At 44.2% G+C, this 20494-nt stretch overlaps 2 protein-coding genes across 2 annotated transcripts; both read right to left on the bottom strand.

Moving 5' to 3' along the window:
• Positions 1-3872: 3872 nt before the first annotated feature.
• LOC147422072 (uncharacterized) lies at positions 3873-5066 on the bottom strand. Its single transcript, XM_086503006.1, has 3 exons — positions 4592-5066; positions 4210-4540; positions 3873-4029 (listed from the first exon to the last, which is right to left on the bottom strand). Exons 1-3 carry the CDS (start codon positions 5064-5066, stop codon positions 3873-3875), a joined length of 963 nt encoding a protein of 320 aa, XP_086359132.1.
• On the bottom strand, positions 4627-7185 carry LOC147422071 (uncharacterized). Its single transcript, XM_086503439.1, has one exon. The coding sequence runs from the start codon at positions 6738-6740 to the stop codon at positions 5994-5996; it is 747 nt and encodes a 248-aa protein (XP_086359565.1). The 5' UTR covers positions 6741-7185; the 3' UTR covers positions 4627-5993.
• Between the last annotated feature and the right edge of the window lie 13309 nt (positions 7186-20494).

The raw sequence follows: 20494 nt of genomic DNA, 5'->3' as shown, positions 1-20494 counted from the left end.
TTTCTTCAGCCGCTATCCTTTGAGCTTCCCGCTTGGCTTCCGCCTCTAGCCGTTGAGTTTCCCGCCTGGCGTCTGCCTCTAGCCTTGGAGACTTCTGTGTGGCCGCCTTTCTTCGACCGCTAACCTTTGAGCCTCTCGCTTGGCTTTCGCTTCTAGCCGTTGAGACTCATGCGCAGCTCGCCTTGCTTCGGCCTCGAGCCGTTGTGACTCCTATTGTAGCATCATATCCATCATACTTTTCACCAAGGCCTCCATGGGATGGGGTTCAAACCGTGGTGAAACTGAGGATGGGGGCGGGTTTGAAGGACCTGATTGGAGAGGTACTTATTCTCCCATTCCACTCTCGTCACCTTCATGCAGAGTATCCATTTCGCTTTGGGTGACAACCATGCACTAAGAACTGTTGAGTTGTGGGGCTGCTGCGCTTGCAACCTGGTTAATGAAGGCTTTTCTCTTACCCAAGTGGATCCCTTGGCAGCCTTGCGTTCACACCAAAATTGCTTTTTCCCGCCTCACGTTGATCGGCCCGCCACGATGTGCAAGGCTCTCTCGCAGGAGTGGAGAGAGGACGAGGGGAGGCTGGACAAGCCCAAGTGGTCTTGGGTTACCTGTCACTCTTCAAAAACACCGATTAGAGAGAGAGCACGCCCAAGTGGTCTTGGGTTATGTGTACCTCGAACAAGCAAAAATCTTTTCAATCTTTTTGTGAGAAAAAAAAAACATTTTTGAGATAATTCCTACCTTGAAAGAACTGACCACTCCTAGAGTTCTGATACCAATGTAATGTGCAGCGGATTTGAGATGATGATGGTGACAGTCAAGATATGTGTGATCAGTTTGTTTTCCAAGGTTCCTTGTGAATTAGAGAGTCTTCCTTTAGTTCTTAGAGAATGTGGTGATTGCAGTAGCATAGAGAGAAGAGAACTGATGTGAATGATGGTTCTGTGAGTGGAGAGAGAAAGGAGAACTTACACCAAAAAGGGTCCCAAACCCCCCTCCAAGGGCCCCCCTCTCTAGAAGTAGAGAGACTTCTGGAGAGGTATTTGCTTTAGATTGCACAGATGAAAATGCTACAACTTTAGAGGATGTTGTGGATGCATGGGATACATGAGATAGGCTGGAGATCCGACGCAAAAGGCTGAAAATTACGATCTGATGGCTGAAATGGTGGCTGAAGATATCTGCAATGGATAGGGGGCCGGGGAGGCTGAGGAAGAGGGGGCGATCAAGGAAAAGGCTGATCGTAGGCTGTTGGAGAGAAAACGTTGAGGCTGCAATTTCAGAAAATGCCAGGGCTGCAGGAGGTTGCAGAAAATGCAGATGAGGTTTATGGCGATGGCAAGGCTACTGCTAAAGGAATTCTCTAACTGTCTGCAAAACTGAGATTGGATCGTCAGGTATGGTTGCTTTTATGCTTTTTTTGACAGAGGTAGGGCAGTCACTTAATTTAAATGTCACTTATTATTATTAATAAGTGACTTTAAAAATGCACTACAATGCCCATAACGAATGCTCTGCACGTTAAAATTGGATTCTGACACTTCCTGTGGTGAACACTCACCTATGCCCGCGTAAACTGGACAATGGATATGCTCCTGTGCAATCAGAGGGCATGCAACTACTCTAAGTGTCTGGACATGCACTCCCTTTGAAAGGATCACAAGGTTGCCAGAACACTTCCTAGGCTAGAAATGACCCTGGGTTGGAGTCAGCTTGTCCACATGCACATAGGGTTAGATGTGCACATGACAGATGAAAAGGTTGCTAAAGGAATCGTAGGAGGCTACCTAAATCTAGAAGAAAGAACCATTTACAGTAAAGAGAACCGTTGTTTTTAAATGTCACACTGAAGGGCATATGAAAAGGGATCATCCTAAGGAATCACCACCTAAAGAACAGAGAGAAACTACACCACAAGTAAGTTTGCTTTAACCTACCCAATCTAAGGAAGTTTCTAATGATCATCCAGATGAGTCTCTCATAAAATGTTATGGTCATGTGAATGGGCACAGATTGGTAGTCTTGTTTGACTCAGATAGTATGCATGATGTGATAAGTGATTCTCTTGTTCAACGGACAAGCTTAGAAGCCACTCCCGCATCTCCTATGGAGGTGTCTGGATTTGCTCTTGGCATGCATTTCCAAATTACGCATGAATGTCCTAATGTGCTAGTTTCCATACAGCACATTAGGACATCCAGATGAGTCTCTCATAAAATGTTATGGTCATGTGAATGGGCACAGATTGGTAGTCTTGTTTGACTCAGGTAGTATGCATGATGTGATAAGTGATTCTCTTGTTCAACGGGCAAGCTTAGAAGCCACTCCCGCGTCTCCTATAGAGGTGTCTGGATTTGCTCCTGGCATGCATTCCCAAATTACGCATGAATGTCCTAATGTGCTAGTTTCCATACAACAAGTCTCCTTTTGTCGATGTGATATGATTTTTGGCAATAAATGGTTTCGTGAGTATGATCCACAGGTTAAATGGAAAACAAGTACTCTCTAAGAGAGTAGAATGAATATTGATACCTTTGATTTTGCACATAAAGGTGCTACTGACAATGCCTCCATGCTTATCAATTTTCTTGTCACAAGCTTGCAACAAGCTATGGGAAATTCCGCTTTACAAGGTGAAGTCTACTACCAACTTCATAACCATGGGATTCTTCAATCTCCCCCAAAAAAGAGAGCACCTGTGAATTCTCTTGGAGAGACTTCCAAAAGAAGGCTCTCTACGGTGAGAGAAGAGGACCCATATGAAGGGCTTCAATGCTTACTAGCGGATTTACCTCCATCTAAGAAGAGAGATGAAGTCTCCACTATAGAGCCTCCACAGAGGGAACGAGAAAGAAGTGTCTCCCAATACTTCCGAAGATGTGGCTCCAAGAAGACAGTGGTCTCAAAACAATCTCCAGCTTCTCCCAAGAGAAAAAGATCGCCGCAAGTGGCTCCAGTCCATGCCCAGTGCACATTGGAGTGATCGACAAGCACGTTGGTTGCAGTTTTTTGAGCAGTTTGGTGGTTTGATTGAGTATGTTCCAAGTAAAGCTAACCTTGTTTTGCACATGCTCTGAGTCACAAAGGACAGATCTTGACTTTTGGGTCAGGATGAGCAGTCTCTCTTCCTGGCGGTTCTTTCGACATGAAGGGTAAGTATACCGACTCCCAGTTTGGTAAGCAATGGTTACAGGCTCTTGCGGCGTAGGGACCTAGCAACTACCTCATCCGTGATGGTCTCTTGTATTTTCGTCATCGTCTTTGTGTCTTGCCTTCACACCGCACAGCCATAATGCATGATCCACATGATGCACTCACGGGTGGGCACAAGGGCATGAACACCACTTTAGAAAAGGTAGAAAGGTTCTTTTTTTGGCCACATATGCGAGATGTGTTTAAGTATGTCACACAGTGCACCATTTGTCAGAAAGTAAAAGCACCTAGAGGGAAGCCGCAGAGCCACACGCTCGGACTTGAGAAGAGTCCTGCTCTCATAAGCCACAACATGTCCTTCCTGCATCAAAATTGCTCCCAAACTGCTGCCACATGCATCACAATGCACCTAAAAAGATTTCTGTAGATCTGGAAGAATCAAAACAGGTCCTATAGTCAGCTTCTCAAAAGCCGCAATCTCCGAAGATCCCCAGATAAATGGAACACCCTTCCGTGTAAGAGCATGTAAGGGAGAAGAAATCTCTGCAAAATGTCGAATGAAACGGCGATAGTAGGAGCATAGACCTAAAAAGCTCCTAACATCATGAACATTCCGTAGAGGTGGCCAACTGCAAACAGCCTCTACTTTTGCCGGATCCATGGACACACCATCAGGTGAGACAATGTGCCCCAAAAAGTGTATGTCTCTCATGAAGAACTCAAGTCTCACTCTTCTTCCCGTTGATCACCAGCCGATGATCTCTCAATGCCTGAAAAACTCTAGATAAATGCTCTCGATGTTCCTCCTCTGACATGGAGAACACAATAATGTCGTCAAAGAATGTGCCCACATATTGCCGATGCTCCCTGAAAATCCTGTCCATCATGCGGTTGAAAGTTGCAGGAGCATTAGTGAGACCAAAAGGCATCACTAGAAACTCATATAAACCAAAAGTGGTTCTGAAAGCTGTTTTGTGCACATCCTCTGGTGCAATCCTGATCTGATGATATCCACTCTTTAAGTCGATTCTGCTGAAACACGTAGAACCCTGTAACTTGTCAAGTATATCATCGATCCTCGGGATTGGGAATCTGTTCTTAATTGTAATCTTGTTGAGAGCTCTGTAGTCAATACACATCCTCCAGGAGCCATCCTTTTTCTGTACCAGTAACACAGGAGAACAAAAAGGAGATGAACTCGGCTGTATCAATCCCTTACTCAGTAATTCATGCACTTGGCTCATAATTTCCTCCTGTTGAACACGGCTAACTCTGTAAGGAGGACGGTTTGGTGGTGTACTGCCAGGAACCAAATCTATTGTCTGGTCCTCCGGATGAGCTGGTGGAAGCTCTCCCGGCAGACTCTCCGATAAACAATCTTCATTATCTTTTAAAAATTAGAAACGATCTTTCTCTAACTGAGACAAGTTTGAAGCACACTCAGAAACATTCCTCTCTCGTACAAAAATGGTGTAAGCAGAAATATGTGATTTCATTAATTTGGAAATGGCCAAAGCCGATACAAGGGGAACAAACTCTCCTTTGAGCCTGACATCAATTACAATTTCGTTGCCTTTGGAATTCTTCAAAGTAAATTTTCTGGTTCCACAATCTACCACTTTATTCTTGTCCAACCATGGCATCCCTAAGAGAACATCACACCCCTCAAGTGGCATGATGTAAAAATCCTCCTGGCCGACATATTGCTGACAATGCAAGCGAAGCTTGCCAATCAACGGTGTCACTGCAATCTCATGTCTTTTGGCCGCCAAAGCTGCATCAACCTGTGGTCCCATCTCTTTGGGCTTGACTCCCAGACGTGCCGCCATCTCTGGAGAAATGAAGTTGGCCTTGGCACCACTGTCGAAGAAATCAAAGCCTCCTGATCTCGTAGTTTTCCCCAAGCTCTGCATAGCTCAGAGCCTCTGTCCTCCGCTTCTGGCACTATCCCAATCATATCCGGAATCAAACCAGCCTTTGTCTTTCCCTTCCTAGCATGTCACTCCTCTGCTGCTCTCGAGGACTCAGATCTATCTTCAGTAGGACTTTGCTTGGTTGGGCAACGAGCTGAAATATGACCATGCTCTCCACAAGTATAACACTTCCCTTCTCTGTTCAACCGATAATTGGGATCCTGGAATTTCCCTTTTCTTTTTAGTAAATCTGTTACCCTGCCTCTGGTTACCCTGCCTTTTGTTTCCTTGACCTCCCCGATTATTGTTAGGGTTGGATCGAGGCGCCAAAAACTCTCTAGCAAAGTTCAACTGTCCTGTCAAAAGATTGTAACCATCCTTGGCATGTCCCATCATTCCCTGTATGGTGGTTGCTTTCTGCTTTAGACAATATTTCTGCAATTCTGAAGGAAGACCACAGCTCTCCATCTGTTCTGCCAAAGTGACAAGTCGAAAAGAAGCAACCGGAAGATAGGCTTCCCAAAACCTCTTACAATAGGCTAGAATAGAATCATTCTTGTACATGCATAACTGATTCCAGGCGGTAATGATATCAGCCTTGAATTCTGTTGTCAACCATGTTGAAGCAAATAATCTCTTGAACTGTACCCAAGTCTGTGGGGCATGTCCATTTAGCATATTTGTAGTCCACCATGCTTGATCAGTGCCCTTCAAAAAGGAAGCTGCCTTTCTGATTTTGGAAACTTCTGTAAAATTACCTCCTGAGAAAGCTGCATCAAACTGTTGTAGAAAAGATAAAGCTTTCCTCTCATCCTCTGGACCATGAAAGATGTCAAACTTAACCGATTGTCCTCCTTCTTTATAATCCTTCTGGCTCCCATAGGTGTGAGCTGATCATAGTGGCTAGGGTTAACGAGAGTAGTCTCTTTAATTCCCAAAGACTTGTCCAAATGTAGTTGTAGTACCGGAGACTCCTCGCGGTGGCACTCCCATATCCTGTCCTGAATTGGTTCCATAAGATCCATTGTTGTTGTCCACACTGGTGGCTTGTCGGTTAGCAGCCATCTCTGCAAAAGTCGATTCCCTTCCCAAATAGCCAGGGAAAAGCAAAGTTTGTTGTTGGTTCTGCTTTTGCTGAGCTTGTTGTAAAAGACCCAATTGCTCTTGCAGTTTCTGTTCGATGGCCTGATCAATAAACTTGTGAGAAAGTAACATAGACTTCTTAACTTTACCATAATCCTTAGCCTTGCTAGCTTTTGTGGAATCGGTCTTCTTAGTCTGAGCAGTCAGCTTTGTCTGAACAGTCTTCTTGATTGGGATAGTTCCAGTCCCTTTCCATTGCTTCAGGACCCTTTGCATTGGTTTCATCTCGAAGTGTTTGGCGTACAAGGGATCCTTAGAATATTCCTGTAGACTCTCCATGAGAAGCTTGACCTCTGCCTTCTGAGACAGATCTTCCGCATCAGGTGGATCGGGTTGAGAAGCTACATCAGCCTCCTGATCTTCTTCACCCTCTCCTGCATCGTCTTGCTCCTCCTCAGTAGAAACCTCCACCTCTTCCTCCACTTCAACCAACTCGTACTCTGAATCTGATACAAAGGGTTGCTGGTCCTGAATCTGCTGTTCCTGGGTCGACTGCCCCTGATTCTGCTGATCGGGTGCTGCTGAATCCATGGCTGGAATCTGCAAATTGGATGGGTTCCTTCACAGGAGAAGAAACTGCTGAAGCTCTAATACCACTGTAACCGGATCACACCCATAGTAATGCGGTAAATCAACTGAAAACAGCCCACGAAATATTACAGCAACAATTCAATACCAACACAACTCAAACTAACAGTTACTCAATGACACAGAGGAGGCAGAGTTCCTCCTCGAGAAGCATTGGCCCTTAAGACGAGCGCCCCCAAAGGGTATTTCTTTATCTTATTAGACTTCAAGTGATACAACTCTCGGATATGCCATGCTCGTGGTTCACAGGCGAGCTCTGATTGTACACAGGTCGTCCACAAGACTGACCCAAGACAGCACGCAGGCCCTCAATTTATACTGCCCTGCTCTTGCCCTAAAGCAGGGGCTTTTCACTGTCCAAAAGCTGCTCCCGTTTTTCCTCGAGCCAAACGCTCCCAATCCTCATGCGGGTGCCACGTCAGCAATCCGAACGGACAGTCCCGGAATATGCGACGCGTTTGACGGGACTGCCACATCATCATCAGTTATTGCCGGTCTTCAGTGGTACAAAAAGTCTTCAAATATGGGAATTTAATGCCACGCCATCACTTTGTGACACACGTTTCTTCATTACGCATTGGTATCCACTTTGTGGTTTGCCTAAGTCCATTGTGTCAGATAGGGATACAAAGTTCACATCAAATTTTTGGAAAGCATTGTTTTAAAATTTTGGCACGAAACTAAATTTCTTATCTGCATTTCACCAACAGTCCGACGGTCAAACTGAGATCTACAATCAGTTAGCCTTCGATGTTCTTAAGTCATATATGCATGATCAGCAAAATCATTGGGAGCATTATCTCCCGTTAGTGCAAGCAATTCTGAATGATTCCTATTCCACTGCAATTGGTAGAACACCCTACGTAGGGTAGCTTTTGGCCGTCCCTTCCAGTATTTATTGACTAGATCGGTCAGACACTTGCCCGAGGCCAATCTTGAGAGCCGATCCCTGGACGAGATTACTGAGGGTATGAAGCTTTGGCTAAGCAAGGCTTAGGAATCTTATTCACGGCAGGCTAACAAGCATCAGCATGATGTTACTATCAATGAAGGGGATTGGGTTTATTTAAGGATTATGAAGCAACATCTTAAGCAAAGTAGGAAAGAAGTATCCTAAGTTATCATTTAGAAGTTATGGAGCCTGAGCAGATCCTCTTGCATCGGTTAAGACATGGCTCAAAGAAGCAGCAAAGACAGTTTTTTCTGAAGTTCAAGGATCGAGGAACCCACGAAGCAGTGTGGGTAGACGAAGATTTCTTCCAAGCGTACCCGGATCTTTTGGTGGACTACAAGGAAGCCGTGCAGCTCGGTACCGGTACCTCACCTTTATAAGGGGGGAGATGTCACGTGTACATCTAACCCTATGTGCATGTGGACAAGATGACTCCAATCCAGGGTCGTTTCTAGCCTAGGAAGTGTTCTGGAAACCTTGTGATCCTTTTAAAGGGCGTGAATGTCCAGACACTTGGAGTAGCTGCATACCCTCTGATCTCACAAGAGCATAGCCATTGTCCACTTTACGCGGGCATTGGTGAGTGTTCACCACAGGAAGTGTAAGAATCCAAATTTGACGTGCAGAGCATTTATTACAGGCATTTTAGTGCATTTTAGGGCATTTTTCAAAGTCACTTATTATTATTAATAAGTGACACTTAAATTAAGTGACTACCGTACCTCTGTCAAAAAAAGCATAAAAGCAACCATACCCCATGATCCAATCTCAGTTTTGCAGACAGTTAGAGAACTCCTTTGGCAGCAGCCCTGCCATCGCCATAAACCTCATCTACGTTTTTTGGAACCTCTTGTAGCCTTGGCGTTTTCTGAAATTGCAGCCTCAGCCTTTTCTCTCCAACAGCCTACGATCGGTCTTTTCCTTGATCGCCCCCTCTTCCTCGCCCAGGCATCATCTGCAGATCCTCTGCATCCCCTATCCATTGCAGATACCTTCTGCCATCAGAACCAACATATCGTAATTTTCAGCCTCAAGACACCTCAGCGTTTTCTGGTTTTCAGCCTTTTGCGTCGGATCTCCAGCCTATCTCATGCATCCCATGCATCCACAACATCCTCTAAAGTTGTAGCATTTTCATCTGTGCAATCTAAAGCAAATACCTCTCTAGCAATAGAGAGGGGGGGGCCTTGGAGGGGGGTTTGGGACCCCTTCTGGTGTAAGTTCTCCTTTCTCTCTCTCCACTCACAGAACCTTCATTCATAGTGTCGATTCTTGCAGCGACTCAATTTGGCTACTACAATCTCTTCGAGGAGGGTATCCCATCCGCAATGTGGCGCCTTTCGGAGCTTCGCATTTTGGATTTGGCTGACTATGGCCTTACTGACACAATACCATCCCATCTTCAAAATCTCACCAAGCTTGATTGCCTCTTCTTGCAAATTAATTCTCTTGTGGGTCCAATCCCACCAAACCTCGACCGCCTCATAAAATTGCGCCCTCTTGATCTCTCCAACAACCTGCTTTTAGGCCACATCCCTCAGCAATTCAACCATCTAACTAAAGTAGAGCTCCTCAACCTTTTGCACAATAAACTTCATATGACGGCTCCTTCCCACCACAAAATGGTGCTCTGTAAAGCCGCACATACCTCGCATTATCTGGCAACTCCCTCACTGGCTCAATATCTATAGAGCTTGGCAATCTGGCTCTGTTGCAGCAACTGTATTGGGCTACTACAATCTCGAGGAGGGTATCCCTTCCACATTGGGACGCCTTTCCGAGCTTCGCATTTTGGATTTGGCTAACTACAACCTTACTGACACTATACCAGCCCATCCTCAAAATCTCACCAAGCTTGACTTCCTCTTCTTGCAAATTAATTCTCGTGGGTCCGCTCTCGCCAAACCTCGGCCGCCTCGCAAAATTGCGCTTGAAGGAGTACGAGCGGAAGTGCGACGCGAGAGAGAGTGCGAGAAGAAGAGCACGACGATATGGTGAACTCGCTCTTTTGTAATGTGTAGAGCATAGTGAGTTCTTATTAGGTTTTTACAAAAGAATATGTGTACATACTTGGCGGCCCGCCCACTTACCTGGGCGACCACATTGGGCTTTATACCCCAACAACCTCCCACTTAAAGTCCAATGTGGTACTTTAAGTGTGAGAGAAGCTACTATACAAGCTAATATACAAGAGATGTACTACCCTACACCTAACTGCTTGCGAAAATGCGCAAAGCTCTCTGAGGGAAGTCCTTTTGTAAGTAGATCAGCAGGATTTTCTGTGGTGTGAACTTTGACAAGCTGAAGTTGCTTATCCTCGAGCATTTCCCTGATGAAATGATACTTCACATCCACATGCTTTGTCTTTGAGTGATAAACTGGATTGCGAGCCAATTGTATAGCACTTTGACTATCACAATATAACACAGGCATCTCTTCTTTGATTCCCAAATCTGTTACTAGTCGATTAAGCCAAATTGATTCTTTGCATGCCTCTGATGCTGCAACATATTCAGCCTCTGTAGTAGACTGAGTAACACAATCTTGTAATCTAGAACGCCATGATACTGCTCCACCAGCCAATGTAAAGACATACCCTGACGTAGACCTTCGGTTGTCTAAGTCACCTGCATAATCGGAGTCTGTAAAACCCTTTACACTTAGCTCCTGACTCCCATAGCATATACGCATACTCTTTGTAGCTTTCAGGTATCTCAATATTCCTTTCACTGCCTCCCAATGTTTCTTGCCTGGGTTTGACATGTATCGACTTACTACTCCCACTGCAAATGCAATGTATGGGCGAGTAGCAATCATTTCATACATCAAACTACCCACTGCAAGCGCATATGGAATCTTATCCATTTCAGCATGTTCTTCTTCAGACACAGGACAATCTTGTTTGCTAAGTTTCACATATGGTGGCAATGGAACACTCAGTGCCTTTCCCTTCTCCATATTGAAACGTTGCAAAACCTTGTCAATATACTCTGTTTGAGATAACCAAATCAACTTCTTTGATCTGTCTCTCTCAATGCGCATACCAAGTATATGACTTGCCTCACCCCTGTCTTTCATGTCAAACGATTTTTCCATCTTTGACTTCGAAGCTGAAATTTCTTCCAAGTGCTTTCCAGCAATCAACATGTCATCCACATACAAAATAAGGATCAGCCAACTGCCATCCTTAGACTTCTTTGTATATAGACAGTGATCGAACTCACTACGTTTGTAGCCTTGAGAAAGCATAAACTTGTGGAATTTATGGTACCATGCCCTCGGTGATTGTTTTAAGCCATAAAGACTCTTTAACAACTGGCATACCCAATCTTCCTTGCCTTTCTCAACAAACCCTTCTGGCTGCTGCATCTAAATTTCCACATCTAAATCACCATGCAAGAACGCTGTCTTGACATCCATTTGGTGCAACACCAAATCTAATATGGCAACCAATGCAAGAAAGCATCTCAATGTAGTCATCTTGACCACCAAAGAGAAGACTTCCTCAAAGTCAATGCCTTGTTCTTGCTTAAAGCCCTTGGCAACAAGCCTTGCTTTGTACTTTGGCTGACTATCATGAGCGGTGATCTTATACCTGTAAACCCATTTACAAGGTAGAGCCTTTTTGCCCCGTGGTAATTTAACTAGCTTCCATGTCTGGTTTTTATGCAGAGATGTCATCTCTGACTGCATGGCCAATTGCCAATTCTCGGAGTCCTTCATTTGCACTGCTTCCTTGTAACATGAAGGCTCATTGCAATCAGTCAACATGACATAGTTCATAGATGGAACAAACCTATCAGGAGGTCGCGTGACACGTCCAGATCTACGCACAATAGGTGGCTCAGGCTCAGCCACAACCTGTGGTTCCACTCTATCATGTCCTTGCTCCTCTTGAGCCCTGACATTTTGTCTTGCACGTGCAAGTCCATCTTCTTGGAAGACAACTCTTCTAATCTCCTCAACCCTCTCTGGTTTAGAATGATATTTGGATTGATTAAAGTGAACATCATTGCTGCGGACAACCTTTCTGGATTTGGGATCCCAAAGTCTGTACCCCATCTCACCAGAATTACCATAGCCTAGAAAGATGCACTTTCTACTCTTTGGCTCAAGTTTGTTCCTAAATTCCTTTGGAACGTGAGTATATGCCTCACAGCCAAAGACTCTGAGATGCTTGTATGAGGGCACCTTGCCTGACCATACCATCTCTGGCACTGAATCCTTCTGCAAAACCTTGCTAGGAGATCTATTTACAAGATGAACAGCTGTTGATACAGCTTCAGCCCAAAACCCATTTGGCAGCTGTGCATTAGACAACATACTTCTGACGTTCTCTTGTATGGTCTTATTCATCCTCTCAGCAACACCATTTTGAGGAGGATTGTAAGGAGCAGTAAGTTCACGTTTTATACCTTTTGAGTCACAAAAGTCCTGAAAGGCCTTTGAAACATACTCTCCACCATTGTCGGTGCGTAAGCATTTAAGCTTCTTGCCACTCTGATTCTCCACAAGTGTCACAAACGTTTTGAAAACACTAAACTCTTCATCCTTGTGCTTGAGAAAGTAAACCCATACTTTCCTCGAGTAATCATCTATAAATGTCATAAAGTAAGAAGCTCCCCCTAGAGATAGGTAAGGCATAGGTCCACACAAATCACTATGAGCAAGTGCCAACTGTGTATCTCTTCTACTGCTTCTATGCTTATGTGGCTGCTGTGTTTGCTTACCATACAGACAATGTTCACAGAATTCAAAATCATTAAATGAAAAGCCAGACAAATAACCAGAACGAGACAAGATTTCCATTCCCTTCTTTGACATATGTCCTAACCGGCTATGCCACAAAGAAACGTTCGGCTGCTCGGTGACATTGATTACATTTTTAGAGACATTTGATACATAAATCATGTAAAGTCCTCCAAACTTTACTCCATGTGCTACTGTCATAGAACCCTTGGATATCTTCCACATGTTCTGTCCAAAAGTGGTGACGTAGCCAGCATCATCAAGTAAACCTGTGCTGATCAAGCTCTTTGTAATTGCGGGAACATGTCTCACATTCTTCAGCGTGAAAGAAGAGCCATTCTGAAACTTCAATTGAACATCTCCAACACCTAAGATCTCACATGTCTGCCCATTGCCTAGCCGAACATGATCTTTAGTGGGCACATAAGAGGTAAACCACTCCTTGTTTGGAGACACATGAAGTGATGCCCCTGAGTCTATAATCCAGTCACTCAGTGCATTTCCATCAGATGCTGTAAGAAGAGCTGAGTCCATTGTATTCTTCAAGAAGTAGATGTCTCCTGACACTAGACTGTCATCCTCTGCAACAGTGTTTGTCACATTTATTTCTTGAATCTTCACCGAGGACTTGTTCTTCTCACCATGGTCTTCAGCTTTCTCTTTGCCTTTTTCTGCTTTCCATTCTCTGCAGTCTCTTTTCATGTGACCCTTCTTGCCACAATGGTAGCATTCTATGTCACTCTTGCCTTTAGCACTGCGGGACTTGCTACGAGACTGATTCCTCTTTCCACCTTTGTACTTTTCTTTGGTCCTTCCACTGACAACTAAGGTTGTTCCTTTGCCTTTGTCCATTGTCTTTCTATTGGTTTCTTCAGTAAGCAGACTTCCTTCTACACCTGCTATGTTCAAACCATCTGGAGGTGCAGAATTACTCAAAGCTGTGCGAAAAGTGTCCCAATTTTCCGGCAATGTGATCAACAGGAACATAGCTCTAACAGGTTCATCAAACTTGACACCTTGAGCTGACAACTGACTATAGATTGTGTTGAATTCATTCAGATGATTGGACATAGGTGTCCCTTCTTTCATCTTCAAGTCAACAAGCTTCTTAAGCCAGTATACCTGTGAAGCTGCACTCTGCTTCTCATAAAGATCACTCAGCTTTAACCATGCTTGATAAGCCGACATCTCGTCTGCTACATTGAAGTAAACGCTTTCTGCCAAAGTCAGCATAATGGTAGAAAGTGCCAATTAATCCATTTCGCTCCATTCATCTTCGTCCATATCTTCTGGTTTTATCCCCTTGAGCTTTATAGGTTTTATCTGCTTCTTTTGTACCAACATGTGCCAAATCTGCTTCTTCCACAATGGGAAATTGGTTCCATCCATCTTCTTGATATTGTAAAGAGCAGTGTCCTGTGATCCAGCCATAGATATGCTTCACAGTAGTTTACTTCCTGGGTTGTTTGTTGCGTGACTCACAGCCAGCAAACCCTCAACAGACATACATCATCTCTGACAATACATCCCATGTGGAAGTACCTGCAATGTCAGGATGAAATCTGGAATATCAAGCAGCAAACACAAGATACCTAATGAACTAGTGGATGTCGCCTACAGACTGTGTGTAGATGCGCCCGTGTCGTATGTGACACGCCTCCAAGAACTGTGAGCCATCCTTCGATGTGTAGACAGCCACAAATCAACACTCTGGGAGTGTCGATATCCTCAGCACCTGCAGTCGTAGGCCGAAAACCCCAAATTTGCAGAGTCGGATCTGCACCCGTCGAGACCACGTAGTCGAAAATGGCCTACGCAGACCTTTGTCGAAGCCGAACGGTGGCCGAGATGACCTCAGAATGAAATTTGGGGCCGTGTCTTCGCCTGTCGAATTTCACTCCAATCTAAGCTGGTGACTCTAGCCTCCTGCAGTGCTGCCCCGAACCTCGATCTGAGCTCTGATACCAGTTGAAGGAGTACGAGCGGAAGTGCAACGCGAGAGAGAGTGCGAGAAGAAGAGCACGACGATATGGTGAACTCGCTCTTTTGTAATGTGTAGAGCATAGTGAGTTCTTATTAGGTTTTTACAAAAGAATATGTGTACATACCTGGCGGCCCGCCCACTTACCTGGGCGACCACATTGGGCTTTATACCCCAACAGCGCTCTCTTGATCTCTCCAACAACCTCCTCTCAGGCCACATCTCTCAGCAATTCAGCCATCTAACCAAGGTAGAGCTCCTCAACCTTTTCTACGATGGCTCCTTCCCACCACAATATGGTGCTCTACAAAGCCTCACATGCCTGGCATTATCTGGCAACTCTCTCACTGGCTGAATACTTGTAGAGCTTGGCAATATGGCTCTCTTACAGTAACTCTATTTGGCTACTACAATCTCTTCAAGGAGGGTATCCTTCCGCATTGGGGCACCTTTCCGAGCTTCGCACTTTGGATTTGGCCTGCTGACTGCATCCTTATTGACACTATATGAGCCCATCTTCAAAATCTCACCAAGCTTGACTCCTCTTCTTGCAAATTAATTCTCTTGTAGGTCCGATCCCCCAAACCTCGCCCGCCTCACAAAATTGCGCTCTCTTGATCTCTCCAACAGCCTCATCTCAGGCCACATTCCTCAGCGATTTAGCTATCTAACCAAGAAAGAGCTCCTCAACCTTTTCCGCAATAAACTTCTTGCCGTGGCTCCTTCCCACCGCAATATGGTGCTTTGCAAAGCCTCACATACCTGTCAATTACTGGTAACTCCCTCACTGGCCGAAAACTCGCAGAGCTTTGCAATTTTGGCTCTCTTGCAGCAACTCTATTTGGGCTACTACAATCTCTCTCACAATGGCCATATCCCTCAATAATTCAGCCATCTAACCAAGGTAGAGCTCCTCAACCTTTTCCGCAATAAAATTTCTGTGATGGCTCCCTTCCACCACAATATGGTGCTCTGCAAAGCCTCACATACCTGGAAATTACTGGCAACTCCCTCATTGGCTGAATACCTGTACAGCTTGGCAATCTGGATCTCTTGCAGTAACACTATTTGGGGTACTATAATATTCTCTTCGAGGGGGATATCCCTTCTGCATTGGGGCCAATCTCGGCAGGCCTCAGTTGCCTCATGAAATTATGCTCTCTTGATCCCTCCAACAACCTCCTCTCAGGCCACATCCCTCAGCAATTCAGCTATCTAACCAAGGTAGAGCTCCTCAACCTTTTTTCAATCAACTTCATGGTCACATCCCTTCCTTCATTGGTGATCTCCTTGCCTTGCAAGTGCTTTCTTTGTGGGAGAACAACCTCACTAGGCCGTGCTTCAATAGCTCGGCTCCAACAAAAACCTCAGCATTGTGCACCTCTCATCTAGTTGGTTCCATCCCTACTTCATTGGGGAAATGTGATGCTCTCACTTACATTGATCTCGGTTGGAATCAGCTTGAAGGAGATATTCCATCCAGCATCCAGAATCTGGGTGTGCTTGATTTCCTCAACTTGTCTCACAATCCATTAGGGCCAAAAACGACTCAAAAAGGGCTGTGTAAGGAATTGGTTAAATTACTAATTAGCAGAGCCGTCTGTGGTCAAAACGGCTCCAAATTTGTCTGTTTTGGTCATTTAAAGCATATCTACGCAATCTAAAGCGTATCTAGGTACATATCTCTAAATATTCAAAAAGATATCGTTTTCTTCACATTCCTTTGTGGCTCACCTCGAAATTTGTTTTCATTTACTTCACTTGGCGGCAAATAGTTGTTTCCACTTTTGAATCTCTCTTTTTTCTCTCAACTTTTGCGAGCTTTTTCTCTTCTTCTCTGATGCACCTTGTTCTGCTGCTACGTTATTTTCATTATACTTTCTGCTCCTTCATTACTTACAATGACTAATACATCTTCCATTAGTGATAACCGCAAGTTTCACTTGTACATTAAGCTAAGCCAGGAATATGCTACTACGCGGAGTGTCTATCAAAGACCAGTTACAACTGCAAATGAAGCACAACAACTTCTCTCAAATGGGTTTTCATGGTGGTCAAGTGCATTTAAAAAAAGATCCCACTCTTTCAAAAGGAACCGGTGATGTTTTGCAAGGTGTTTCAATGGGTGGAGCAAAAGCCAGAATATTTTTGAGTAACCATGACAAAAAACAAGTTGATGCTATGTGGAACTGCTGGAAGGATCTTTGTGTTATAACAACCAATGTCAAAAGTAGACCAGATGTAGCCAACAAACGCATGGAAGTGTGGAAGAAGCTCGACAATTTTTTGAAAGTTTTGAGACAACAAGTTAGCTCTGCTACTTATGCAGATGACTTTAAAAAGACAATAAAGCTTTTAATAACTGCTATTACAGATGCTTGGGGAGCAAAAGACATCACATATTACTTGGTGAGTATTCAATTACTTTCTAAAGTCTGGATAGTATTTTACTTTGCATCCTATTGAGTTCAACTAACTTTTTTTTTATTTTTAGCATATTCTGTACCTGCATGGACCATATTTTGCAAAACAAGGACCCCTTGCAACATGGAATACTTAGGGAATGGAAAAATCTCACTATCAAGCGAGGACTTCTTTTTTCAAATGTACAAGAAAGGGAGGTGGACAAAGAAGGAGCAATGCACTAAAGGAATTATTCAATTGGTTCTATAGGAGGCAAGTACAACGGATGAGATCAAACAACCATGCTGCTCAACCACAGATCTGAGATTAATGCTTCACTTTGAAACTTTGTACTGAATCTTTCTAATGAGATCCAAATTCAAAAAAGATATTTTGGTGCAAAAAATTGTCAAATTTACATCAGTTTTTGATTTTTTTTAATATCTCCAGGCATGTCACCCCTATATCTCAAAAACTTTCTTCTTTTATAGCCCCCAAGAAGGTTGACACTTGTCTCCTCACTTGTGCTGCTGCATAGCTAGAGTAGCAAAGAAAGTATCCTGCTCTTGAGGCATTGAATCCTGCAGCATATCCAAACATTCGAAATGCTGCTGCTCTCTCAAGTAGCATAATCTTGTTTGCATTGATTTGAAGGGGAGTGTACCCTAAAAATCGTGACAATATCTTCACTGCAAACATTGGCAACTCAGGATCTTCAGAATACTGCATGTTGAAAGCACAGAAGGTGGCACTATCCAATGTAGGCATGTAGTGCATGAGAGACGAGGCATCCCTTCTTGAAGAGCCCTCTATTGCTTTCCCTCTCGAGCCTTTAGCTCTCCCAAGAAAATTGTCTTTGTCAAGGAGTTCAATCTGCAAAACAAGACAATGAGTAATTAAAACTAACTTGAAAAAAAAGAAAGATTTCAGTAGGGAGATCACCTTTTGCAATTCATCTTCGGCAATGACTTTTTCTTGAAGGAGATTGCATGATCCGGTCATCTCTCTTATGTCAACTTCCTTTCCAATTTTTTTCAGCTTATAGTCTCTGCCAAAAGATTGGATGCCAAGCTCAACAAGCCTCTTCTCAAAATCCTCATCTTTGAGGGAAGGTTTTTCCTCTTCCACTCCTCTCATGCATAGAGCAAGTGCATCAGGAGCAGGCAAAAAATCTTTATTGGATGTATGAAGATCAAGTGCCAAAAACTCCTCTTTTGACTCTTCTTCTGTGTCAATAAAATCTTTGGCCATCTCAGAAGCTTCAGAAATGGTTGCAATACAGTAGTCCTCCCTCATATTAAGCAAACACTGGATATGATGGAGAGGAATATACTCTTTCCCATTGATAAAGAAGTAGGGAAGGTTTAGAATAGTAAGGGAAGCTTCAGATACCTCTACCTCATCTGTTAGCTCATCAATGACAGTACTAGCTCTAAATTGAGCAACATCAAAATTTGCACTCTCCTGCTCCTCAACTGCAACATCAACTTCTTCCTCTTCTAGAATTTCACTTTTCTCAAGCTGCAAAACTGTGGAAACATTTTTATTTGTTGCCTCATCTGTATCTTTCACTTCATCAGCTTTGCCTTGCATATCAACTTTAAGGAACAAAAAGAAAAGAAAAGCAACTTCTTTTGGAACAAGGTTACAAGGTTTTAAATGTAATTGACAAGAAATGGTAGGTGGACAAACAAAGGAAGTCTTCTTAGAAAATCTTCCAAACCTCCTTGTTACTTTGCTCTTCTCAATTGAGTTTGTAGTATATTCGGTTAGATGACAATAAGCCTTCCCATCTAAAACCAAACACTTGCCTTCAACTGCTTCTTCAAACTCTTTGAATTCTTCTACCAAGAAGTCTTTCAAATGGTCTAACAAAGCTGCAAGATCAAACATAGGGTTGAATATTTCATATGCTTTGGTGTACACCTCCATGTCACCACCATCCATCACAGCCACCAATAGTTTCTCACTTGGACTCTCCTCCAAATCTCCTCCCGGCCTTCAATCATGGTAGAGGAAAAGTCGACAAGTGAACCTAGGTACAAGGTACGGAAATACACCCGACGTTAATGTACTGGTGCCAATGACAAACCCGAACCACGCAATACGCGTTGGACCCAAGCTTTGGAACTTGCTCCCTACGCATCGTGCGGGACAAAACCACAGCAAAACGAACAACCCCGGACCACGCGATACGTGTTGGACCCAGGCTTTGGAAGTGCCTCCCTGCGCGTCGTGCGGGACAAAGCCACACCAAACCGTAAAACAACACCGAACGACGCAATAGGCGTTGGACCCAGCCTTTGGAACTGCTTCCCTGCATGTCGTACGAGACAAAGCCACAACAAAGCAAACAAGAAGCGATAGGGGCCACTAATGTGCAATTTGCAAAGGATGAGATAGTGCGAGGTGAAAGGATTACACAAAAATGGATAATATCTCGCGTCGTATGCGACAAGTGAACATGCAACATTCTTAAAATTCGAGACCAAGCTTTATATAACATCTGAAATATGATCGTTAGTGACACGTGTCAGCCATGCACACGTGCCACGTGGCTTGCGCACAACATTCGTCGTACGGACGGTCTTATGTATATAAACCCTTGTCACGTGCTCATTTTGTGCTTTCTCCCATACTCGACATTCGCGTCGTGTCGTCCTCAACTACCCGCACTTCGAGTCATCCGTCCACTAAGCCAAGCCAAGTTTCTTCTCAAACGACGCGATCGGAAGTGTTGGGCATGTGGGCGCACCTCCTACCGCTTCCCACTCTTAGCATCCCTTACGACGCGATAGGCGCAAATTGCAGAGTCTCGGTGAACCTCTCATCACGTCGTACGCGGTTACTGCTCGGCTAATTAAACATTTTCACAACTCGCATACCCTCGCTCTATACCATGTCCTAAGGTGTTTGTGTGCCCTCTATCGCATTGTGAAAGTCTTTTTTTTTTGGAATACTCATGGCTTCCCATACGACGCGATAGGCGTATGTTGCAACGGTCAGGTGAGGCTCTCATCGCGTCGTGCGGGGGATCTGCTCGGCTTAAAGATTTCACACCTCGCATACGACGAGATACGGTGATGTTCTAAGGTGTGGTTGCGCCCTCTATCGTGCCGTACAGGGCGTTTTGTGAAATTTTTTTTGGATGTTCCGATGATCACATACGACGTGATACAAACCTATTCCACATCCTGGGTCACCCTTCTATCGCGTCGTGTTGTCACCCTTCTCCTCACACACGGCGTGATAGAAACACCTTGAAGGTTGTGGCTTACGCGTCTGTTGCGTGGTGTGTTCTTTTACCCAAATGGCGAGGACTAAGAAAACTGCAAGGAAGGTCTACCAAGCCCCAACTGATCCAAAAATAGGTGATGCTGAGAAAGATGCAGAGAAAGCACCCCCTCCACTACCTCGTCAGAGGCCCAATGCCAGAAAAAGATTGAATTATCAGGTGAAGTCCCTAAGAGAAATAAGAAAAGCACAAAAGTCTACTTGTCTACTAAGTCCAAAGCTCTCTTTCATGAGAGTTATCAAGGAGATATCTGATAGACTTGTAAGCATGATGAATATCAAAACTTTTGTCTCAGTAAGGTGGCAATCTCAAGCTGT

Source organism: Adiantum capillus-veneris, chromosome 27 (assembly GCF_014529385.1).
Source record: "Adiantum capillus-veneris isolate H3 chromosome 27, ASM1452938v2, whole genome shotgun sequence".
Lineage (NCBI taxonomy): Eukaryota > Viridiplantae > Streptophyta > Polypodiopsida > Polypodiales > Pteridaceae > Adiantum > Adiantum capillus-veneris.
Note: the sequence above shows the minus strand (reverse complement) of the source record. Positions and strands in the feature narration are given on the sequence as shown.

What these genes read in the sequence shown, in the direction of transcription:
- LOC147422072 (XM_086503006.1), bottom strand. Translation starts at nt 5,066, where the DNA reads ATGCAGAGCTTGGGGAAAACTACGAGATCAGGAGGCTTTGATTTCTTC. An exon ending in AGAGAGGAATGTTTCTGAGT is followed by an intron (nt 4,541 to 4,591) that starts GTGCTTCAAACT and finishes AATTTTTAAAAG; the next exon opens with ATAATGAAGATTGTTTATCG. An exon ending in ATCGATGATATACTTGACAA is followed by an intron (nt 4,030 to 4,209) that starts GTTACAGGGTTC and finishes CATGATGGACAG; the next exon opens with GATTTTCAGGGAGCATCGGC.
- LOC147422071 (XM_086503439.1), bottom strand. Translation starts at nt 6,740, where the DNA reads ATGGATTCAGCAGCACCCGATCAGCAGAATCAGGGGCAGTCGACCCAG.